The sequence below is a fragment of the Dromiciops gliroides genome, chromosome 1 (assembly GCF_019393635.1).
Source record: "Dromiciops gliroides isolate mDroGli1 chromosome 1, mDroGli1.pri, whole genome shotgun sequence".
NCBI lineage: Eukaryota > Metazoa > Chordata > Mammalia > Microbiotheria > Microbiotheriidae > Dromiciops > Dromiciops gliroides.
This window is the reverse complement of record NC_057861.1, coordinates 172511219-172533111: the sequence shown is the minus strand read 5'-3', so window position 1 is coordinate 172533111 and position 21893 is coordinate 172511219. Positions and strand designations below refer to the sequence as shown.

General features: G+C 37.4%; 1 protein-coding gene across 1 annotated transcript; it reads left to right on the top strand.

Annotated features, from left to right (window-relative positions):
• The first annotated feature begins 247 nt into the window (after positions 1-247).
• GCM2 (glial cells missing transcription factor 2) lies at positions 248-16764 on the top strand. Its single transcript, XM_043980244.1, has 5 exons — positions 248-337; positions 9633-9885; positions 11648-11760; positions 12680-12802; positions 15880-16764. The coding sequence occupies exons 1-5, from the start codon at positions 248-250 to the stop codon at positions 16762-16764; spliced, it is 1464 nt and encodes a 487-aa protein (XP_043836179.1).
• The last annotated feature ends 5129 nt before the right edge of the window (positions 16765-21893 follow it).

The window sequence follows — 21893 nt, the reverse complement described above, 5'->3', positions numbered from 1 at the left end:
CTCAAAGTCTCCCCAGGCTGTTCTTCCTCTCCATAGGAGATGCTTTTTCTCTTCCCTCCCTCACTGGTCACCTTAATTTCTAAAATTTAGCTCTTTTTATTTTAAAGGGAAAACTAACTTTCCTCTCAGTTTGAAGTTTTAAAAAATTTTTTCGAATCTCAGGTTCGGGGACTTGGGGGGGCGGGGCTTCTCCCACACCCTTGGGGCAAGAAAGAGTAAAGAAAGCAAAGAAAAAGAACGTCAAAAAATGGCAACGGATGCCTTTGAGGAGGTCGACTGCACGTGCTCCTATGGGATGAAACTCAACTGGGACATCAATGATCCCAAAATGCCTCAAGTAAGTGAGAAGTGTGTTGAAGAGGTCTATTGAGGCAGACAGGTATATTTCTATTTCTTCCTTTTTTCTTTCTTTTTTCCCTTCCTTCCTTCCAACTATTTAGTTTTACTTTGCATAGATAGCACTGAAACACTTTATTGGAGTAATGGCCCCAAATTTAGGTCCAACTTCCTATTTTTCAGAAATAAGCCCCTCACTCTCTAGCAGTGTAGATAGAGATTGTGCCTTCCGTGCAGTCAACAGGTCAACTTTCAGAAATTTGACTTTTCCATGCAATTTTGAAGTGATCAAATTGAAACAGGAGCATTTCTGATCTCCATATCCTGATTTTCCCAAAAACTTCTCCCTGAAGCTTGAGCCATAATTTTCATTTAATAAGGTTACTCTTAGAAAAAGAAACCTTGTGCCTTTCTTGAAATGAACAGGAAATTTTTAAAGTTTGTTTCATATGACTTACATGTTATTACTTCTAAGTAAAAACATGAGGTGTGACTGAAATAATGTGACTACTTTTTATTCAAATTTGCCAGTCTTTGCATTGGAAGGAGAGTTGGAGTCACAATAGGAAGCCTCCTCCAGTAATGCTGGCAAAGTTCAAACCATTTTTGTTGCTCTATTATTCAAACTGTCCTCTAAGCCTAAATATAATTCTTTTTTATATACACAATCATGGCAAATCTGCCTCCTTGGAGGGTGGATTTTAATTTAGGAAGAGACCATGTTGTTTTCTTTTCTTTTCCTTTTCTTTTCATTTCTTTTTTTGCAGGGCAATGAGGGTTAAGTGACTTGTCCAGGGTCACACAGCTAGTAAGTGTCAAGTGCCTGAGGTTGGATTTGAACTCAGGTCCTCCTGAATCCAGGGTCAGTGCCTTAGCTAACTGCAACACCTAGTTGCCCTCAACCATTTTGTTTTCTAAACTAAGTTCCTTGAGGGCAGGGCTTCTTGTTTCTATTTTGCTTTTTGGTCTTCATATCCTCAGCATTTACTATAGTACTAGGCACTTAATAAATTCTTACTGATTTATTGATTGATTCTTGAACTGACCAAAAATCAGCAGAATTCAAAACTAGTAAATAAGGTAAGTAATTAGACTAAGTAATTCCATTTTGGGTTTTTAAAAATTAGGTATCGGGGCAGCTGGTTGGTACAGTGGATAAAGCGCTGGCCCTGGATTCAGGAGGACCTGAGTTCAGATCCCCACCTCAGACACTTGACATTTACTAGCTGTGTGACCCTGGGCAGGTCACTTAACCCTTTGTGCCTTGCAAAAATAAAATTAGGTATAATTATAAAGCAATTTGACTGACTTCCTTATGTAATACTTAAAAAGTCTATGAAAATGTTTCCAATCAGTAAAATGGAGACACTGGACTAAATGGAAATGAATTCTTTATATTCAGAAAGTAACTACATCTTAGGAGAGTGTGAGGCAGCTTTGTTTAGTTGAGTCGAAAGCTTGTAGTCAAGAGACCTAGTGTTTATAGGCGATCATAAGATGAAGAATTTAGTTAATCTAATAGTTTCATTTGTTGAGGTAAGGAAGCTGATGCCCAGAGAACCCCGAGTTCACCACTTCATAGAATATGTGAGACAAGGAAAAGAATATTGATTTGGGAGACAAGAGATCTAAGGGCCCTGACTCTTTCGCTAAATTGGTGTGTAATTATAATCCTAAAATATTGAATTTTTTACTGTACTAAATCCATGGGGTGTTGCAAAGTATAGAGCTTAGGGTCAAAAGATTCAGCTTCAAATCCTAGTTCTGCTATTGACTACGTATGTGATCACAGGAACTCCCTGGTCTTCAGTTTCATCATTTTTTAATTTAAGAGATTGGGGTAGATCATCTCTAAGGTTTCTTCAAACTCCAAATCCTATGAAAGGGTTTAATGTTGATAGCCATCAAAAATAGAATAAGTTCTTAAATGAATAAATAGAATTGGTTCTCTCTTTGGGTGAAAAGGAGAACTCCTGTGGTCAAATGAAATAACAGTAAAGTGCTTAGCACAGTGCCTGACACAGTAAGTACTATATACGGATGAGATATTTCTTTCCTTCTATTTCCCAGCTAGAGAATAGATGTAATATTTCCAGAGATACAAAAATGTCACTAAGTTGTAATGAGATTTGGATTTTTAAAAGGGAGAGTTCTGTATAGAGAAAATGAATCCCACTTCTGAAATGCTTTTGCAGTTTGGGACTTTGAACATATTATCCATTTGGTTGTGTGAAGAAATGTCCCTGGAAGGGCCAAATTAGTTTTCTGCCACCAAACCACAAAGCTGCCACCCACAGTGGCTTCTTTTCTATCTATCCTATTGCCATCAAACAAACCCTGAATCCCAAGGAAAACTGACTGGTCACTCCCTGGCTAGGGTACAGAGTGCATTTTTCCCTTCAGCACATCCAGTACAAGATTTGGTTTCAAAAACTTCACTAGAAAATTCAGTTAAATAAATATTTCTTATTGGAGGCATCATTATACAGGGAAAAGAACACTGACTCTGGAGTCAGAATACCTGTATTCAAATGTTGCCTCTGAAACCTGCCTCTTGTGTTACCTGAGACCATCCTGTATTCATCTGTAAAATGAAAGGGTTGGACTAGCTGACCCCTGAGGTACCTTTCACTTCTAGATCTGTGAACCTATGATAATTACCTAATATTTACAAGGCACTTCTCTAGGTGTGTGGATACAAAAACAAAAATGAAAAAGTTCCTGGCTTTGGGGAGTTTATATTCTCTTGGATTGAGGGAAAGACTAAGATACCATTAAACCTTGTACAGTTCTTAAGATGGTAGTCATTTTTAGTGAGGCAGTTGGGGTTAAGTGACTTGCCCAGGGTCACACAGCTAGTAAGTGTTAAGTGTTTGAGGCCAGATTTGAACTCAGGTACTCCTGACTCCAGGGCTGGTGCTCTATCCACTACACCACCTAGCTGCCCCCAATCTTTTATCTATTATTAGTAAAGATATTGTGGTACCCTCAAAGGAAGGAAAAAAGGAATTTTTAAAAAGCTAAATAGAACCCCTTTCTTCCCTTAGGAGATAGGACATCATTGACCACAATCACTTCTTTCCTATAGTAAAACAGTATTGGTTCTGTTCCCTTACATGGCCCTTATAGAGAAAGTATTCTTGGGGTGGGGTGGGGGGAAGAATGAAAATTATTATTTCCTTCCTCAAATAAGAAAGCATTTTAAATTAAGCCTATCATGGTTCTTTTTAGACTGTCATTGTTGCTTCATAATGAAATTTAACCACACATTGGTTGTATTTCATTTGGGGTTTTCTTTTAACTTAGTCATAGGCCAGTATCCATGGTTTTAGAGGAAGATTTAGTGGCATCTATCAAATGGTATGTTATAGTGGTTAAAGTCTTAGATTTGGAATAAGAAAGACTGGATTTGACTGATCTCTACCACTTACTGCTGAAGTCGCAAATGAGACGAGCAGGGGTCTCAGGCAAGGCATTTAATCTCTATGGACTTCATTTTCCTCATTTGTAAAATAAGAGGGTTGGCTCAATTTATCAGGGGAGGCAGTGGGGGTGGGAGAGTGTTTAAAACACAGTTTTAGTAAAGACAGACTAAATTTTGAGTGGAAAAGGGATGGTAATGAAGAGAATATATGCAAGGGATATAAATAAACATATTTATATATTAAAAAACTTTTGGTAAAAGACCACTACGACATGTTTCTTTTTTTTTTTTGATTCATTTTCTTTTCTTTTCTTTTTTTTTTTTTTTAGTGAGGCAATTGGGGTTAAGTGACTTGCCCAAGGTCACACAGCTAGTAAGTGTTAAGTGTCTGAGGCTGGATTTGAACTCAGGTACTCCTGACTCCAGGGCACGACATGTTTCTTGATAATCCAAACATCATTCGATGACTAATGCATTATAATATATGAGGCTTATTATCAAAGTTTTCAGGGTATCTTTCTGGTTTAATTTTCCTTAATGACAACATTAATTTTCTTAATGTTTTATTGATCCTTTTAAACATCGCATTCATTTTCCAATGTGCTTCTTCCCCTCCCCTACTCAAAAAACTTTCCCTTGAAACAAAGATATAAAAACAAAGAAGCAACAAAAAAGCAGTTCACCAAAACTAACAAGCTGTACACCCAATTCATAGCCCTCCACCAGAAACAGGGAGATAGGGAGGGAAAAATATATTTTTTCATTTACTGGGAATGCCTTGTCAAGCTTCATTATTATGATATAACATTCAGTTTCATTTTATTGTTATTTCTGTTTACATTGTTTTTATTTTTCTGGTTCTGTTAACTTCCTTCTGCATTTATGATTATTGTTATCATTACTACTATAAGCATTTATATATGCATTAAAATTTGCAAAGTGTTACACAAATATTATTTCACTTTATCCACACAGCAGCCCTGGGAGGTAGGTTCTATTTATTACTCCTACTTTCCGTGTAAGAAAACTGAGGCAAACAGACATTAAGTGATATTCCCAGGGTCACAGTTCAGTATATATTTGAGGCTGGATTTGAACTTACATCTTCTTGACTCTAGGGCCAGGATTTTATCTACTGCAACACCTAGCTGCCAAAGACTTCCTATGTGCCTTTGAATTCTTCATATTCACCATTTCTTATAGCATGGTAGAATTCCATTGCATTCTTGTACTACAGTTTATTTACCTATTTACCAAGCAGTGGGTTCTAGTTCTCTGCCTCCCCACAAAGTACTGATATGGATATTTTAGAATACATGGGACCTTTCTGTCTTTGAGCTCCATGAAGATATTTTAGTTACTTTTAAAAAGCATAATTCTAAATTGCTTTCCAGAAATGTTACACAAGTTCAGAGCTCCATAAACACTATAATAGGTGCCACTCTTCCCACAAGTCCTCCCATATTATTCCCACCCTTTGTCATCTTTGCCAGTTTGCCAAGTATAAGGTAAAACCTCAGACTTTAAAAAAAAATCATTTCTTTTAATGATTTGGAGCAGTCTTTCACATGTTGACAATAATTTTCAATTCTTAGGAGAATTGTTTATTCATGTTTTGAACTGTTGGGGAATGACTCTTGGTCTTATATATTTTGGCTGATTCTCTATGGGTGTTGGAAAAAAAGATCCTTTTCAGAATTCTTAATCAGTGCTTCTCACCCTAATGAGACATCATTAATTTGCAACTATTCATGTGACTTAAGAGTGAATTCCCATCTTTATTTAAGGTCCCTTTTAATGCTAGAATTTGGAAATTCATTGATTCTACATTATTATTATCATAATAATACCAAAGTATTATTATGTTCTTTTAATGTTACCATTTCACTTGTTATTTGTGACATTCATAAAAGCAGCTAGGTGGTACAGTAGATAAAATTCTGGGTCTGGAGACAGAAAGACCTTAGGACAAATTCAGCCTCAGACATTAACTAGTTGTGTGACCCTGAGCAAAATACTTAGCCTCTGACTCAGTGTCCTCAACTGATAAATGAAGATAATCATAGCAACTGCCTCCCAGGGTTGTTGTGAGATTCAAATGAGAGAGATATTTATAAAGTGTTTTGGCCAGTTCCTGGCACATAGTAGGACCTGAGTAACTGCTTGTTTTCTTCCTTCTTTCATAATATTGAGAAATTAGATATCCATCTGAGAATTTCGTGGTACTTTATAAATATTGGGTCTAATCCTACTGGAAGGAAAGATATTCATTTAACTTATAATTTACATGGTACTCTGATGTAAATTCTTATGAAATGCCTGCTACATGCAAGACATTGTTCTAGGAGCTAGGAATATAAAGATTGAAAATGAAAAACCTTCACAGTCAGTGTTTCTGATAAAGGCCTTATTTCAAAAATAAATAGGGAACTAAATTAAATTCATAAGAATATAAGTCATTCTCCAATTGAGAAATGGTCAAAGAATATGAACAGGCAATTTTCAGATGAAGAAATCAAAGCTATCTATTTTCGTATGAAAAATGCTCTAAATCATTATGCAAATGCAAATTAATACAACTCTGATGTACCACCTCACACCTATCAGATTGGCTAATATGACAAAAAAGGAAAGCAATAAATGTTGGAAAAGCTGTGGGAAAAAATGAGACACCAATGCATTGTTGGTGGAGTTGTAAACTGATCCAACCATTCTGGGGAGCAATTTGGAATTATATCCACAGGGCTATAAAGCTGTGCATACCCTTTGACCCAGCAATACCACTATTAGGTCTATATCCCAAAGAGATCATTAAAAAGGGAAAAGGACCCACATGTACAAAAATCTTTTTAGCTGCTCTTTTTGTGGTGGCAAAGAATTGGAAATTAAGGAGATGCCCATCAACTGGGGAATGGCTAAAAAAGTTGTGGTATATGAATGTAATGGGATATTATTGTTCCGTATGAAATGATAAGCAGGCAGATTTCAGACAAACCTGGAAAGACTCACATGAATTGATTTTGAGTGAAATGAGCAGAACCAGAACATTGTACACAGTATCAACAACATTGTGTGATGATCAACTGTGATAGACTTAGCTCTTGTTGATCCAAGATAATTCCAAAGGACTCATGATGGAAAATGTTCTCCACATCCAGAAAAAAGAACTGTGGAATCTGGATCCAGATTGAACCATAATGTTTCTACTTATTTTTTCTTTTTTTGAGGTTTTTCCCTTTTGTTCTAATTCTTCTTTTACAACATGACTAATGCAGAAATATGTTTAATGTGATTGTACATATATAACCTATATCAGATTGCTTGCTGTCTTGGGGAGGGGGGAGGGAAGGGAGGGAGGGAGAAAAATTTGGAACTAGAAATCTTATAAAAACAAATGTTGAAAACTATCTCTACATATAACTGGAAAATAATAAAATTCTTTTGTCATTTTTAAAAAAGAAAAAGAAGAGAAAAGAAATGAAAAACTACCTCTATCCTCAAAGACCTTACATTATCTGGAAGCGGTAATCCACCCAAGCCCTTGGAGGGCACCTTCACACCTTGTGATTCTATAAATGTACCTCCTGTCTGTCTGGACTTGTGTTGCATACTTCCCAAGCATCTTCTCTTGAGAGAAAGCCCCCAAATGGTATCTGCTCCCAAGGAAGTAAGGTTTAACATTCTTTTTGTGTTTTTCCCCACCTCTAGGTCTGGAAAGTATGTCTAATTCAACCCTCTCCAGGCCCCCAGTATGCCCCCCAATAGAGGTGGTGTGTGCAACTGAGTCAGAGGGCATGTAATGTGTGTGCCATTGATGGAGGATAAAGAGGAAAGAGGTGCTTAGGGGATGAGTCAAATGACTGCCCTCAGTCTGGGAAAGCATTGGGAACAGATAAATGGAGGGAGAGCCCAGAGGCAGGCAGAAGCTGCTGCCATCCTGATGCATGGTTGTGCTACTCTGTTCACTTCAAATAATTTCTTCTCATAGCCCATTGGATTGTCTTGCACGCCTCTTAGGATGTCCACATTCCAATTTGCAGACCCTTGTTCTAAGACACTATTTTCAACACTATTTAGATATTTTATGGTATTTGAGATGGACTCTCTTGGTCACGTGAATTTTGCTGTAGAGCATGCCAGTGCTTCAGTGTATTTGACAGGCATGGGATACATTGCAGGCTGGGTTGCGGAATCACTGGACATATATTTAGATCAAGAAGATACATTTATGACTCCTTTATTGTATACATGAGGAAACTTTAGTTTTAGAGATCCTAAATAACTTGCTTTGGACCATTCACCTAAAAAGGAGCTGTCAATATATTCAGACTCAGATCCTTTGACATGAAATACAGTGTTCTTCCCACAGACTTATAACACACCAATGTAAGGGGATTCTCTATCACTTGTCCAAGTCATCCTTTTTGACTGAGGAATGTATGACTATGGAGTAAGGAAGGAATGGCAGAGAAGAGTTGGGGGAATTCTATGTTTTGTAAAATGTATTTTCCTCATAAAGTTGCTGTTAGGACTAGAGCTGGTTCACCAATGGGTCTTATACTCTGGAGAAAGAACATTGTAGAGAGGTGAAGGTGCTTACAGGTTAAATTCCTTTTCAATGAAAATCGAATAAAATATGTTAATCATCTTGTAGTAAAATTCTGTCAATTGATATACAGTAATCATGTTTTAAAGTTTATAAAGAATTTTACCTATATTGTCATATAATCATCCCAACAACCCAGTGAGGTAGGTTCCCCATTTTAGAGATGAGGAAACTTGAGGCTGTGATAAATTAAGTGACTTGCTCTGAGGCACACAGCTAGTACATATCTAAGGCAGGATTTGAACATAGCTCTTCCTGTCTCTAAGTTCAGCACTCTTCACTGATGTGATCTTGGAAATATTTTTCCTGGAATTATAGAACTTTAGGACTGCAAGGAACTTTGGAGAATTTCAAAGTAGGAAGGACTTTACAAAAGAGGGAAATAAATATCATAGAGATGAAATGATTTCACCAAGTTCCCATAACTAATAAGTATCTGAGATGGGACTGGAGCTCACTATTCTTGCCAATATCTAATTTCATCATTGAGAGATTATCATCAGACAATGATTTAGCTGATCCATAAGTAAGTTAACTGTACTCTATTCTGTGTCAAAATAACCTCCTTTTGGGGCTTTTACATACTTTTTCTTTAGAAAAAGATTTTATTTTCCCCAATTACATGTAAAAACAATTTTAACATTCATTTTTTTTTAAAAATTAGAATCCCAAATTCTTTCCCTCCATCTGAGACAGTAAGCAATTTGATATGTTATACATGTGCAATCATGCAAAACGTGTTTCCACATTAGTTATGTTGTGAAGAAAAAATACAGACCAAAAAATCAAAACAAAACAAACCCTACACCATGGGAAAATAAAGAAAGTGAAAAAATAGTATGTTTTGGTCTGTATTCAGACTCCATCAGTCCTTTCTATGGAGGTGGGTAACATTTTTCATCATGAGTCCTTTGGAATTGTCTTGAATCATTGTATTGCTGAGAAAAACTAAGTCATTTACAGTTGATCATTGTTACTATGTACAATGTTCTCCTGATTCTGCTCACTTCTCTTTGCATCAGTTCATAGAAGTCTTTCCAGGTTCTTTTTTAGCTTTTAAAGGAGTTAGTTCTCATTGAGGTAAATTCTGATCTTTTTTTTTTTTTAATGTAGTAGAAGGAGGGCTGAACACTTAGTTTTCTCATTCTAGTTTGTTTTTTTCTAATGCATTCTCTTTTTCAATCTCTTTCTTCCTTCTCTAATCTTCCCTACCCCATTCTCTTCTCCATTCCAAAACTCCCATTCTCCATTCCCCATGTCTTTCAGGAGCCCAAACACTTTGACCACTTCAGAGAATGGCCGGATGGCTATGTGCGCTTCATCTATAGAGGAGACGAGAAGAATGCTCAGCGACATCTCAGTGGCTGGGCCATGCGGAACACCAACAACCACAATTGCCTGATCCTCAAGAAGTCTTGCCTTGGTGTGGTGGTGTGTGCACGGAGCTGTTACCTACCAGATGGCTCGAGGCTGCAACTTCGGCCTGCCATCTGTGACAAGGCCCGACAGAAGCAGCAAAGTAATATGGAGCTGGGGTGTGGAGCAGGGGGAGAGATGATTCAGAGTCACATAATATTAGAACTTGAAGGGGCCTTAGACATCATTTTATCTAACCTCCTTATTTAACAGATAAGGAAACTTAGGCTCAGGAGTTAAGTGACTTACTATAGATCTCACAGGAGGATTTCAAGTGGGATTTCATTGTAAAAACAGTATTATTCTGAAATCACTATTTTTCCATGGTGGTAAGAAGGAAGTGGGGTGATATTTTAAGTTTTTAAGCCCTTAAATAAATGTTCGCTTATTATTTTATGAAATCATGAACATAGGAAGACATGGCTGGCATTAGGTAAAACTGTGGACCAGATAAAATTTGCCTTGAGTGTCTGCCAACAAAAGAGGGCATCTCTTCCCTTGTGAGAATGTTGCTTTTGGAGAAACAGGGGGATCAAAAGAGAGAGAGAGAGAGACCCTCTTAAGTTAGAGCGCACCCAAGGCAAACTTCACCTGCTTCACAGTTTTACCCAATATCAGCCAAGTCTTCCCATGTTCATGATTTTATAAAATAGTAAGTGACCATTTATCTGAGGGCTAAATATATCATCCCATTTTCCTTTTCACCATCATGGAGAAAGACTGATTTCAGAATAATGCTCTTTTTAAAATGAGGTCTCACTTCTATTCTTCCTTTTATTACTGGCACAACCCCACTGTATTCAGAGGTGCTTTCGACTATCTTCTCAGAAGTGGGAATTCTACCCAAAAGAAGTCTTCACCCAAGTGTGGAATGGGATAAGAAGTGAGGTGGTTGTTATAAGCAGTCCCACATACCCTACTGTAGCCCAAACATGGGAGTCAGCACTCAAGCTGAGGTTAAAGACAGCAGACATCAAAGCTGTGGAATTTTAGAGCTGAGAGATTACATAGCCCGATATTCTATAGATGAGGAAAACAGGGTCCAGAGAGCTAAATGACTTGTTCAGCATCACACAGCAATGGCAGGACCATGACTGGAAGCCATGTCTTCTGGTCCAGTGTTCTTCCCCCTACAGCATGCTACCTCCATTAGTGCAGCATGCTGTCTTCATTAATGCCCCAACTGTTGATATTTTAACAAGGCACTCCTAGAGATACTATCCCCACGCCTCACCCCAAAGAAAAGAATCTTCAGTTCTGAAAGGCAGTTGAAAGGGATGTTATGAGGTGAGGGAAGGAACAGTACTCAAATTACACTGTGTAAGTGACTAGAAAGACAGATTTCCAGAAGCCATGAAGGATGTCCTGTCCTTTGTTTAAATAGCTCAATCATTTCGTACCTTAGCTTCAGGTTTCCCCAGGGAACAAGATGGAAAATTGTGGAGTTAGTAAAATCTGGGTATGGGCTACACAGAGGCGAATAGGAGGGAGAAATGACCAAGACAGAGGAAGAATGAAGCCTCACAAATTGAGATATTGACTTGACTAAGCCCAGATTCTCTGGTTCTTTTCTTATGCTTGTATCTTAGCTAATTAGGTGGGCAGACTCTTTAAAGAAACATGGAAATTTGTGACCATTGAGCCACAAAAAACAAAAACAAAAACAAAAAAAAAGGTGTGGTGAGATATTCTGGTGTGTTAAGCTATTGAGATGGAATGAATTAGCTTGGTCATTGGTCAAGTGATCTAAGGTAACAAACTGAATTTTGAAGCATAACTATTATCTTTCTATCAGTTGGAAGAGTTTGTGGTGGTAGTGTTTTGATTGTAGAGAAACCCACTAATATCTTCCCTTGATCCTGCAGAAAAAGCATGTCCCAATTGTAATTCAGCTTTAGAGTTGATACCTTGCCGAGGTCACAGTGGCTACCCAGTTACCAACTTCTGGAGACTCGATGGCAAGGCAATATTTTTCCAGGTAAGACACATCTGTTTTGTGTTAAGGTTTTAGAACAATTCTATATAGGATGGTAGGTCCAGAATGGGAAGTGCCTTCAGAAGCTGTCTAGTCCAACCCCCTCATCTTATAGGTGAGGAAACTGAGGCCCAGGGAAGTGAAATTATTTTTCCAAGGCCACAAAGGTAGTACCACACTAAGTGTAAGAAATTGTTTGCCATGATAAATTTGAACACCAAATATACCCAAAGGTATTGATTGTTTAAGTACTGGCCTTCCATGAGGTAGGGTATTATCCTCTATTTGATGAGTGAGATTATTGAGACCCAGAGAGGTTAAATTTCCTTCTCAAAGTCACACAGCTAGTTAATGACCAAAAGGAAAGGAAAGGAGGAATTAGAATCCAAATCTCCAGTTTCTTAGTGTAGTGTGTTAGGTAGCACAGTGGATAAAGTATTGGACCTGGTGTCAGGAGGACCTAAGTTCAAACCCAAACTCAGACAGTAGCCATGTAACCCTGAGAAAATTACTTAAACTTTGTTTACCTCAGTTTCCTCAAATGTAAAATGAAGATAATAAAAGCATCTTTCTTCCAGCATTGTTGTGAGAATCAATTGAAATCCTATTTGGAAAGTGTACGATATATAGTGGGCTCTATATAAATACTCATTCCTTTCTTTCCTCCCTTCTTTATGTCAGACCTAAATAGCCCTAAATGATATTTTAAATACATCTAATATAGTTCATGTGGAGAATGTTGCTCAACATAGCCACACAACAACACAGCTACACTGGTAAACAGAAAGCATTTATATATAGTACCTCATAAACTATTATACTAAATGGTTGTTCTTTAAAAAGTTAGGATTCTTGAAATTGTTTAGCATCCTGTCTATGCTTAGGTAAACACAAGCATGATTAATGGTTTGAACTGATCCAGGCCAAGGGAGTTCATGATCATCCAAGACCAGAAAGTAAATCAGAGACAGAAGCAAGAAGAAGTGCTATCAAGAGACAAGTATCATCTCACCAGGCTCAAAAAAAGAGGAACATAGAGTCACAGGTATTACCTTACATTTGTTTGGTACTTTAAAAGGTGCAAATTTGGGGCAGCTAGGTGGCACAGTGGGTAAAGCACTGGCCTTGGATTCAGAAGGACCTGAGTTCAAATCCAGCCTCAGACACTTGACACTTAACTAGCTGTGAGACACTGGGCAAGTCACTTAACCCTCATTGCTCTACAAAAAACAAAACAAAACAAAAGGTGCAAATTTGCTTACTTATTCATTGAGAGAATGTATTAAGAATCTATGGTAGGGGCAGCTAGATAGCACAGTGGATAGAGCACCGGCCCTGGATTCAGGAGTACCTGAATTCAAATCCGGCCTCAGACACTTAACACTTACTAGCTGTGTGACCCTGGGCAAGTCACTTAACCCCAATTGCCTTACTAAAAAAATAAATAAATAAAATTTAAGGGGCAGCTGGATGGTGCAGTGGATAGAGCACTGGCCCTGGATTCAGGAGTACCTGAGTTCAAATCCGGTCTCAGACACTTGACACCAGCTGTGCGACCCTGGGAAAGTCACTTAATCCCCATTGCCCAGCAAAAAAAAAAAAAAAAAGAATCTATGGTATGGGGACATCCTGGACAAAAAAAAACCCAAACTCCTGTTCCTCTCCTTAATGAGCTCCTATGTTTTTCCATGTCATACTCACTAGAACCCTAAGAGGTCGGTAAGGTTCTATTATTTATTTATATGCATATTGTTTCCCTGTATAGAATGTAAGCTCCTTGAAGGCAGAGACTGTTTAACTTTGGCCTTTCAACCCCCAGCATATTTTATAGTGCCTGGAAAATAATAGTTGCTAAATTAATGATTGTTGATTGAATCATTGAGGCAAGGAAAAATAAGGGGAAGAGAATTTGAGAGTACTTTCTTTTTTAAATGTTAACACAAAAATAAGCTAAATATTATACTCTGTAGGGATTCTTTCAAGTTACTGACTTAAGGACTACACAAAAATTTCCTGGCAATTCATTCCAGGAAACCTGTTTTTGGGAGGACAGGTTCATGATGTGCCTAGTGTTGCTATGAACAATGGCACAAACATTGTGTTGGAATGGGAGTCAAGGGACCTGGGTTTAAATCTTTGCTCTGCTCTGTGGCCTTTTGCAAATGACTCAGCTTCTATAGGTCTCAGTTTGCTTACCTGTAAAATCTGTGTTCAAATCCTGCTTCTCACTTACTACTTGTGTGATTTTGGACATGTCACTAGTATTCAGTCTCCTCATCTGTAAAATGAGGGAGTTTAGACTAGATGATCTCTTAGTTCTCTTCCAGCCCTAATCTAATGATCCTCTGAATTAAACAGGTGTAGTAAGCACAGAAGCCATTGGGATAATTCTGAGAAAAGGGCAAATACCAACCTAGCCCACCCTACTCACACCTACACACGCACACTCCCAACTCCAACTGAGTTCCCTGCTAGCACCCCCTTTCACTCAATATTCTTCCTAGTGGCCACACTTACCCTCAAGCTATATAACAACCTATGGTTTCCTTTTCTTTTTATGTTTAGTATAATGCCTTGCATGCCAGGAATGTTAATTTATTAACCTAAGGATTGGTTCTGCTTTCTACTCTAATCCATGGAGGGTCAGGGTTACAGGGTAATTTAGAGAGCTACCATTTAAATGATGGATCTAAGAAACATAATTATCCCATATGACCTGATACAGTCATCATAGTAGGGAGAACCATATTACCCATTATTGTACCTCAGAGGTCACCTAGGATGGACAATGTCATTCTTCCCTATGATACATACAGGCAATCTCCTATCCATATTTGTACTGTATAATCAATCTCTTTTCTCTGCTCTTCCCATACACTTCTGTTACAATATGAAGAAAACTACCTCCTTCCCACACATGTATGTTACATCTTAGCATTAACCTGAGGACTAGATAAAAATCATGTAGCACCAATGGAAATGGAACTTTAGTTGTTTTTAATTATCTCATCACAGAGGTCTGAGGAGTTATTTCCCCACAGTTTAGTTCAGATTCAGATAATCAGCCTGCATTGTGTTCATTGCTGTGCTATGCACTGGAGAAGACACAAAAGCATAGGACCTTTTTTCTCTTTTTTCCCCCTTTTAAAAAAATAACTCATCTCCCTAATGGAGGAAACAAAATATAAAATAACTAATACGATCAGTAAACAATTAACTACCAAACTCTGCAGTTCTGATGATCAATAAAACAAAAGTTGGGGAAAGAGAAGGTTTAGTGTGGATTGGAATATCCTGAGCAAGGAGGGACTCTTTACTCTCTGTTTATGTATGTGTGACAATGGGATTGGCCTGACTGGGATGGGGGTAAGAGGTGAGAAGATGATGATGTATATTAAGTAGTAGTTAGGAAATAAGATTGGATAAGATTATAGATCTAGATGATGGAAAAGATCTTAAAAGAAACTTATTTTGGCCTCCCTCATTTAGAGTTAAAGAAACTGAGGCACAGGGAGATTAAGTGGCCTAACTTAAGATCACATAATAAGGTGAAATGGGTTACTTCATGAAGGCCTTTAAATGGTTCTTAAGTGGTGCAGTTATTTTTAAACAGTAAATAATAATAATAGCATATATACATATATATATCACTTACTATGTGCCAGGAACTGTGCTAATAACTCTATATACCCTTTGCTGTCTAGGCAGGTGAGTTCCAAAGTTATCTATCCAGCCCTTGTCTCCCTCCTGAACTATCACCAGTGCTTAACACAATGTCTAGCATATAGCAAGTATTTGATAAATGTTTGTTGACTGACTGACTAGCTGTTTGGAGCTTCTGCTATAAAATGCTCTTCTTGTGAAATTTCTGAAGTCTCTGGTTTTCCTCTAAGTTATAGGAGCTAACATCATTGATATAGAATGAAGAAAGTATAATTTCCATGAAAGTGTTAACATAGAGGATAATGAGGCTTTGCATCCTAACCTATCTGAAAGATACATTATTCATTTCATAATGCTTTTCCTCCAGTTAGGTTATTCTTGCAATCCTTTGCTATTTTTCCTAATTACATAAATATACAAATCATCTAATTCTTCATCTGTTATGGCTTCATTTTTCAGATTGAACAGTATCAAGACACCAGCAGTCATTTCATAAATACTTTGTCCAGTTCAGAAAGCCTAGAAGGGTTCAGCATATTTACAAACCCCAGCTTTCCTATTCCATCTCAGCCTTGTTCTTCCTTCCAAAAATCTGATCCTTACAAAGCTACCTATGACTCAGCCTGCTTTCAAGAAGACATAATTCCCCCCATCCAGAAATGTCCGAATCCTAGAATCTATGTGCCTATACCAACTTGTGGCTATGAATTCACAGTCCCCAGTTGCATAAACTCTAGCCCATATCCCAACCTCTACAGAGATTCCAGTAAAAAACACAGTGACACAGACTGGACTCATCTCAGTGGACCACAATATAGCATCAATTCACTTAGTAGCCATGATCAGAACTTAGATGTCAACAGTAAACATCACGGGAGGAAAGCAACTCTTGGGAAAACTGGCTGTGGGGAGAGGAATGACCATGGACAGTTCCAGGCCCCTGCCACTCACCCTTATTATAATTCAGAGTATTCCTGCAGGTACCTAGGGAATGCCTCACCAGCAGCACCAGCTCTACAGACAGTGATCACCACCACCACTAAAGTATCCTATCAGGCCTATAAATCACCAGTGGTGAAGTACAGCAACAATGTATATGACATGAAAAACCTTCAGAGCTATAGTCATATGTCAGATTGCACTCCGAGGACCATCTGTCCAGACATCAAGATTCAGAATGACTGTCAAGAGAGCAAATCCACTTTGGCATACATTGAGGAATCAATGCCAACCAAGGGAGAACGAGCAGATGCTTGGGATGTGTATCGATGTGGGCTGATCCCTGGAAACAATTATTCGGATCAAGTAGATCAGCTCTTTGGATATGAAAATGAGGACTTCTGAGGAATAATCCAAAGTCCAACCAAACTGATTTCAGTTTGAGAGCATGACCGTATATCTTGCAAGTGATGATTGCAAATACTTTTGTGATCCATGATTTCATTGGTGCAGACACTCCCTCCCCTTACACAGATTATTACCATACCTTAATAGATGGTTTCATGAGTTGTTGTGACAATTTTTTTTATAATTTCATGGCCATTCATCTGATATGATGACAAACATTTTTTAATTTAGATAGGCTAGTCCTTGGAAGATAGGCATACTGTCTGGACCTATTCTCAAAGTCAAGAACACCAAGGGATGTTGGAAAGAGTGCTGGACTTTGATTCACTAGAGAACTTGATTTAAATCCTCTTTCAGGCACTTTTTAGCTGTGTGACATTGGTCAAGTCACTTAACTTCCCTGATATTTAGTTTCCTCATCTGTCAAATGAAACAATACCTATAGTACTTAATTCACTAAATTGTTTCTTTTAAAAAATCAACTGAGATAATGTGTGAAGAGTGCTTGGAAAACCTCAAGGCACTATATAAATGTGAACTATTATTAATGGTAGGATTTATCAGAGTTTGTGCTTCATTGGCATGGCTTTTGAAGACCAAGGGTCACCTATTAACCATGATAAAGTATCAAAGGAATACTTTAGTCTTCAAGCAATTTAAAGAACGTCCACAGGATGTACCTTTTTGGTCTTTGGAGACTTACAATATTTACAAAGAGATATAATTAAAATCCTTACTATAATAATGATGTGACATTATATTTATTTAAAGCTTACAAAGTTTTCCTCTTCGAAAATGAAGAAACTGAGGCTTGGAAATCATTAGTGACGTAGAAATTAGTGACATTTGCATGTATCATATAGCCAGTAAGTGCTAGAGCCAGGATGTAAACTTTATTCCCTTGGCTCTAAGGTCAATGCTATTTCCACTATGTCATAGTTTCTCTTAGAATAAAAGATCAGCTTGAAAACATCTGACAGCACTTTTTTTTCTTTGCAACAATGCTATCAGGTAGTAAGGGGGAACCTTAGTGCTCATATAATCCCTACATTTTATCAATAAAAAACTGAGGGCCAGAAACTAGGTCAAAGTTGCATATATGATTAGTAGAAGAGTTGGAATTAGAACTACAGGTCTCATGACTAGGTATTTTTTAAATAATATTTTTTCCTTCAGTTACCTAAAAAAAAACAATTTTTAACATTTGTTTAAATTGAATTCCAAATCTCTCTTTCTGCCCTCCCAAGACAATATTGTTCATATTTTAAAGATGATGAAATTGAAATAACAAGAGGTTAAACAATAACATCCCAAAGCTAATTAAAAGAATAGCATGGAGCAGAACCCAGTTCTTCTGACTCCATTTGTGCTTTTTCCAGAAGATGACATTAGATCAGTTGCATATGATCTCACTTCTCATTTTTCCAACTGATAAGTGACTTTGATAAGATTATTTGTATATATGCAATATCTACACATGCAGCTGGCTAAGTTTACTGATCAGAACAGTATTGGTGAGTTCTTTAGGGGTACTATTTTTTCTTTTGGGGGAAACATGCTGTTTAGATTATCAAATGAAGATAAATATAACAATTACTGATATTTTGAACAGTAAAAGCCTAAACCACAACAGGTATTTATTTTCCATTTCCCCAAAATATCACTCTTCCTTTCCTAACATTTTAAATGAAGCTTGCTATTTTTGATTACATGAAAATGTAATGTATTTAAATCAGAAGATCAAAAGCTCTTGATTGTTTCATGTCCAAAAATAGAAGTTCACATTGGCACATTTTACACAAGTCTATATTGAATAGATTGGAAATTTGCTTTCCAACATTCATTTGGTGACATTTGGTATAACTAGATAGACAGTCTCAAAATGCTCAGTTTCTAGGACTAAATAAGTAAATTGAGGAAAGAAATGGCCCATTGTGACCTACTGAGAGAAATATGTGTATGTAAATACACATGTATATACATATAAATTTTCTAATATGCCAATTGTGTACATGTACCATAGTTTGTTTGAAATAATTCAGAAAATGTTATGTTTTTTAAATTGAGTGAATAGAATCTCAGATTCATTGAATCCTTGAATCTGAAAGTTATAAGGGACCTAAGTCCAGTACTTACACCCAAGGAACCTCCTACTGCATGTGTGATTGTCTGATCTCTACTTGAAGAGCAACAAGGAGGGAGTTTAGCACTTCCCAGGGCAGCCTATTCCACGTTGGAGGAGATAGAATTCTTAGGCAGATTATTTTTCTAATGTCAAGTTTAAATTTTCCTCTTTGCAGATTCTTTCCAATGCTCCTAGTTCTGTCCACAAGGACCAAACTACAAAAGTAGCATTGCATATTAAGAAGAATAGCTGGGGGCAGCTAGATGGCGCAGTGGATAGAGCTCCGGCCCTGGAGTCAGGAGTACTTGAGTTCAAATCCGGCCTCAGACACTTAACACTTACTAGCTGTGTGACCCTGGGCAAGTCACTTAACCCCAATTGCCTCACTAAAAAAAAAAAAAGAATAGCTGGCACCCAACTCATTAAGACAATTATGTAACACACTGATAGGGACAAGACAAACACAGAAGAACTGATCAAAGAACAGGCAAGTAAGCATATAGCATATGAAAATAATGACTCCTTAACTGTTATCTACTGTAAATAAAAAGCATCAGTAAATTAGGGAATTTTTTGTTTAGCTGTCAGTCTGCTTTTCTAAAATGAAATTGTCATTATTCTGAACTTAAGAAATATCAGACAAAATGAGTTCTATCATTTACACAGTCAAACAGAAGAGGATCATATCTATCACTGTGAATCCCATTATGAAAAGCTCCTTTTTCAATATAATAAATTAAAACTGGCTTGTTCATCTGTATTGCTTTGTAGCCTTCAATTTTCAAGACTAATATTTTATTACCTTAATTATAGTCACTTGCCATTAAAACTCTGTTTGCTTTTTATAAGTTACTTACCTGTGATCCAAGTTTAGCTTACCTTATTATTATATAGCACTTGATGCTTATAAATACTTAATTAAATTCAGTGTACATTACCAAGTATCTACTATAAATGAGCACTGGGCTAGACACAGAAGATACAAAGATGAAATTCTTCCTCACGCTCACCAGGAAGTTTACTTTCTAACATGGTGAGAACATGAGTAGAAATGAGGTATGTACACAAATAACTATAATACAATTTCAAAAATTAATAGATAAGATACAAGTGAATAGAAGTTTCTCAATGAGAAAGATCACTTCTAATGGGGGAGGTGTCTGAATAGGGGAAGGAAAAGGATATTAAATGATGAAGATGGGAATAAAAAGGAGTAATGAAATTATTCTTCATATGGCAAAATAAGTGTATAAATCAAGTTATATACAGAATAAATAAGAAATAATTAACAGAAGGAAGACACTAGAATTAAAAGGGTTTGGGGAAGGCTTCCAGTAAAGATCTTGTGAAATAAACTGGGAAAAGTAACATACTAGGTTACAACCAGATTGTTAAAGCCTTGAATATTAGGCTTATCCTTGACTATTAGGATAAGGAATCTGTGTTTTATTTGACATGAAATAGGGAACTACTGAATGTTTTTGATCAGGATATTGTCTTGATCAGAGCTGTGAATTAAGATTATTTTGGCAGTTCTTTGAAGGATAGGTTGAATAATATAGAAAATTGAGACAAGGGGACCATTTTAAAAGCCCTTATGATAGTTTAGGAAGTGATGAGGGCCTGAACTAGGGTGGTAGATATAAGAAGGGAAATGAAATGACAAATGAGAAGGAAATTGCAGAGCACAAATCAATAAGGAAGGGGGAAAGAAAACGGATAAGCATTTACACAGGGCCTGCCATGTTCTTTTCAAATATAATCTCATTTGATCTTCATGACAACCCTAGGAGTTATTACCTGCCCCCCCCCCCGCATTTTACAGGTTAAAAAAAGGCTAAAGCAGAGACCAGTTAAGTGTCTTACCCAGGATGACACAGCTAGTAAGTGTCTGGGATTGGATCTGAATTCAGATTTTCCTGACTCAAGGCCCAGCACTATCCACTACACCACTTCACTGCCTCATAAATAGGAACTGGCACCTAAGTAGACATGTGGCATGAAGAATAAAAAAAGAGCCAAAGATGACTCCAAGATGACCCTGTGAGTGGTAAAATTGTGGTGCCATAAATAGAAAAGGGATTTCAATTTTGAACTTAGAATGCTAGAATTTAGAGTTAGAAGGGCCATCAGAGGTCATCTACTCCAACCAATACTTAAATTGGAGTTTTCTTGACAATACCCCCTTCAAGTTGTTATCCAGACTTTAATTAAATATGTTCAAAGGTGGCGTACCCACTAACCACCTGACAGATCCAATTTGAGGGACATTCAGGTGGAAATTTTCATTAGGCAGTTGCTCTGCTCGGTAAACTCCAGTGGTTTCCTATCGCCTCTGGGATTTAATACAAAATGCTCCATTTGACATTCAGAGCCCTTCAGAATCCAACTCCCTCCAACCTTTCCAGTCTTCTCATACCTTGCTCCTCAACACATACTCTTCAATCCAGTGACACTGGTCTCCTTACTGTTCAGTGAATAAGACACCCCATCTCTTTCAGGTCTCAGCCTTTCCCTTGGTTGTGCCCCATGACTAGAAGGTCTTCCTTCCTCAACTCCACCTATTGATTTCCCTGGCTTCCTTTAAGTTTCAACTAAAATCCCACCTTCTACAGAAGACCTTTAATCCTTAATTCTAGAGCCTTCTCACTGTTAATTATTTCCTATTTATCCTGCATATAGCTTGCTTTGTATATATTTCTTTGTATGTTGTCTCCCCCATTAGATTGTAAGCTCCTTAAGGGCAGGGGCTATCTTGCCTCTTTTTGTATCCCTAGTGTTTAGCACAATACCTGACATGTAGTAGGTGCTTAATAGATGCTTATTAATTCATTGAGTAAGAGATATATGTGGAGGTAGGAATGGGCCTTATTTATTTTGGAGTCAACTGCATAGAAGTAACAAATGAAGCCAGTGGCATGAATGACTTTGCCTAGGAAGAGAGTGTAGGAAGAAAAGAGATAAAGCCTTTGCAAATACATATGGAAGGAACTTGCCCTGG

Bases quoted from the DNA above. Each gene is read 5' to 3' on its own strand.
- GCM2 (XM_043980244.1), top strand. From the start codon at position 248: ATGGCAACGGATGCCTTTGAGGAGGTCGACTGCACGTGCTCCTATGGG. The intron at 9,886-11,647 runs GTAATATGGAGC...TTGATCCTGCAG, and splicing joins GGCCCGACAGAAGCAGCAAA to AAAAAGCATGTCCCAATTGT. The intron at 11,761-12,679 runs GTAAGACACATC...GAACTGATCCAG, and splicing joins GCAAGGCAATATTTTTCCAG to GCCAAGGGAGTTCATGATCA.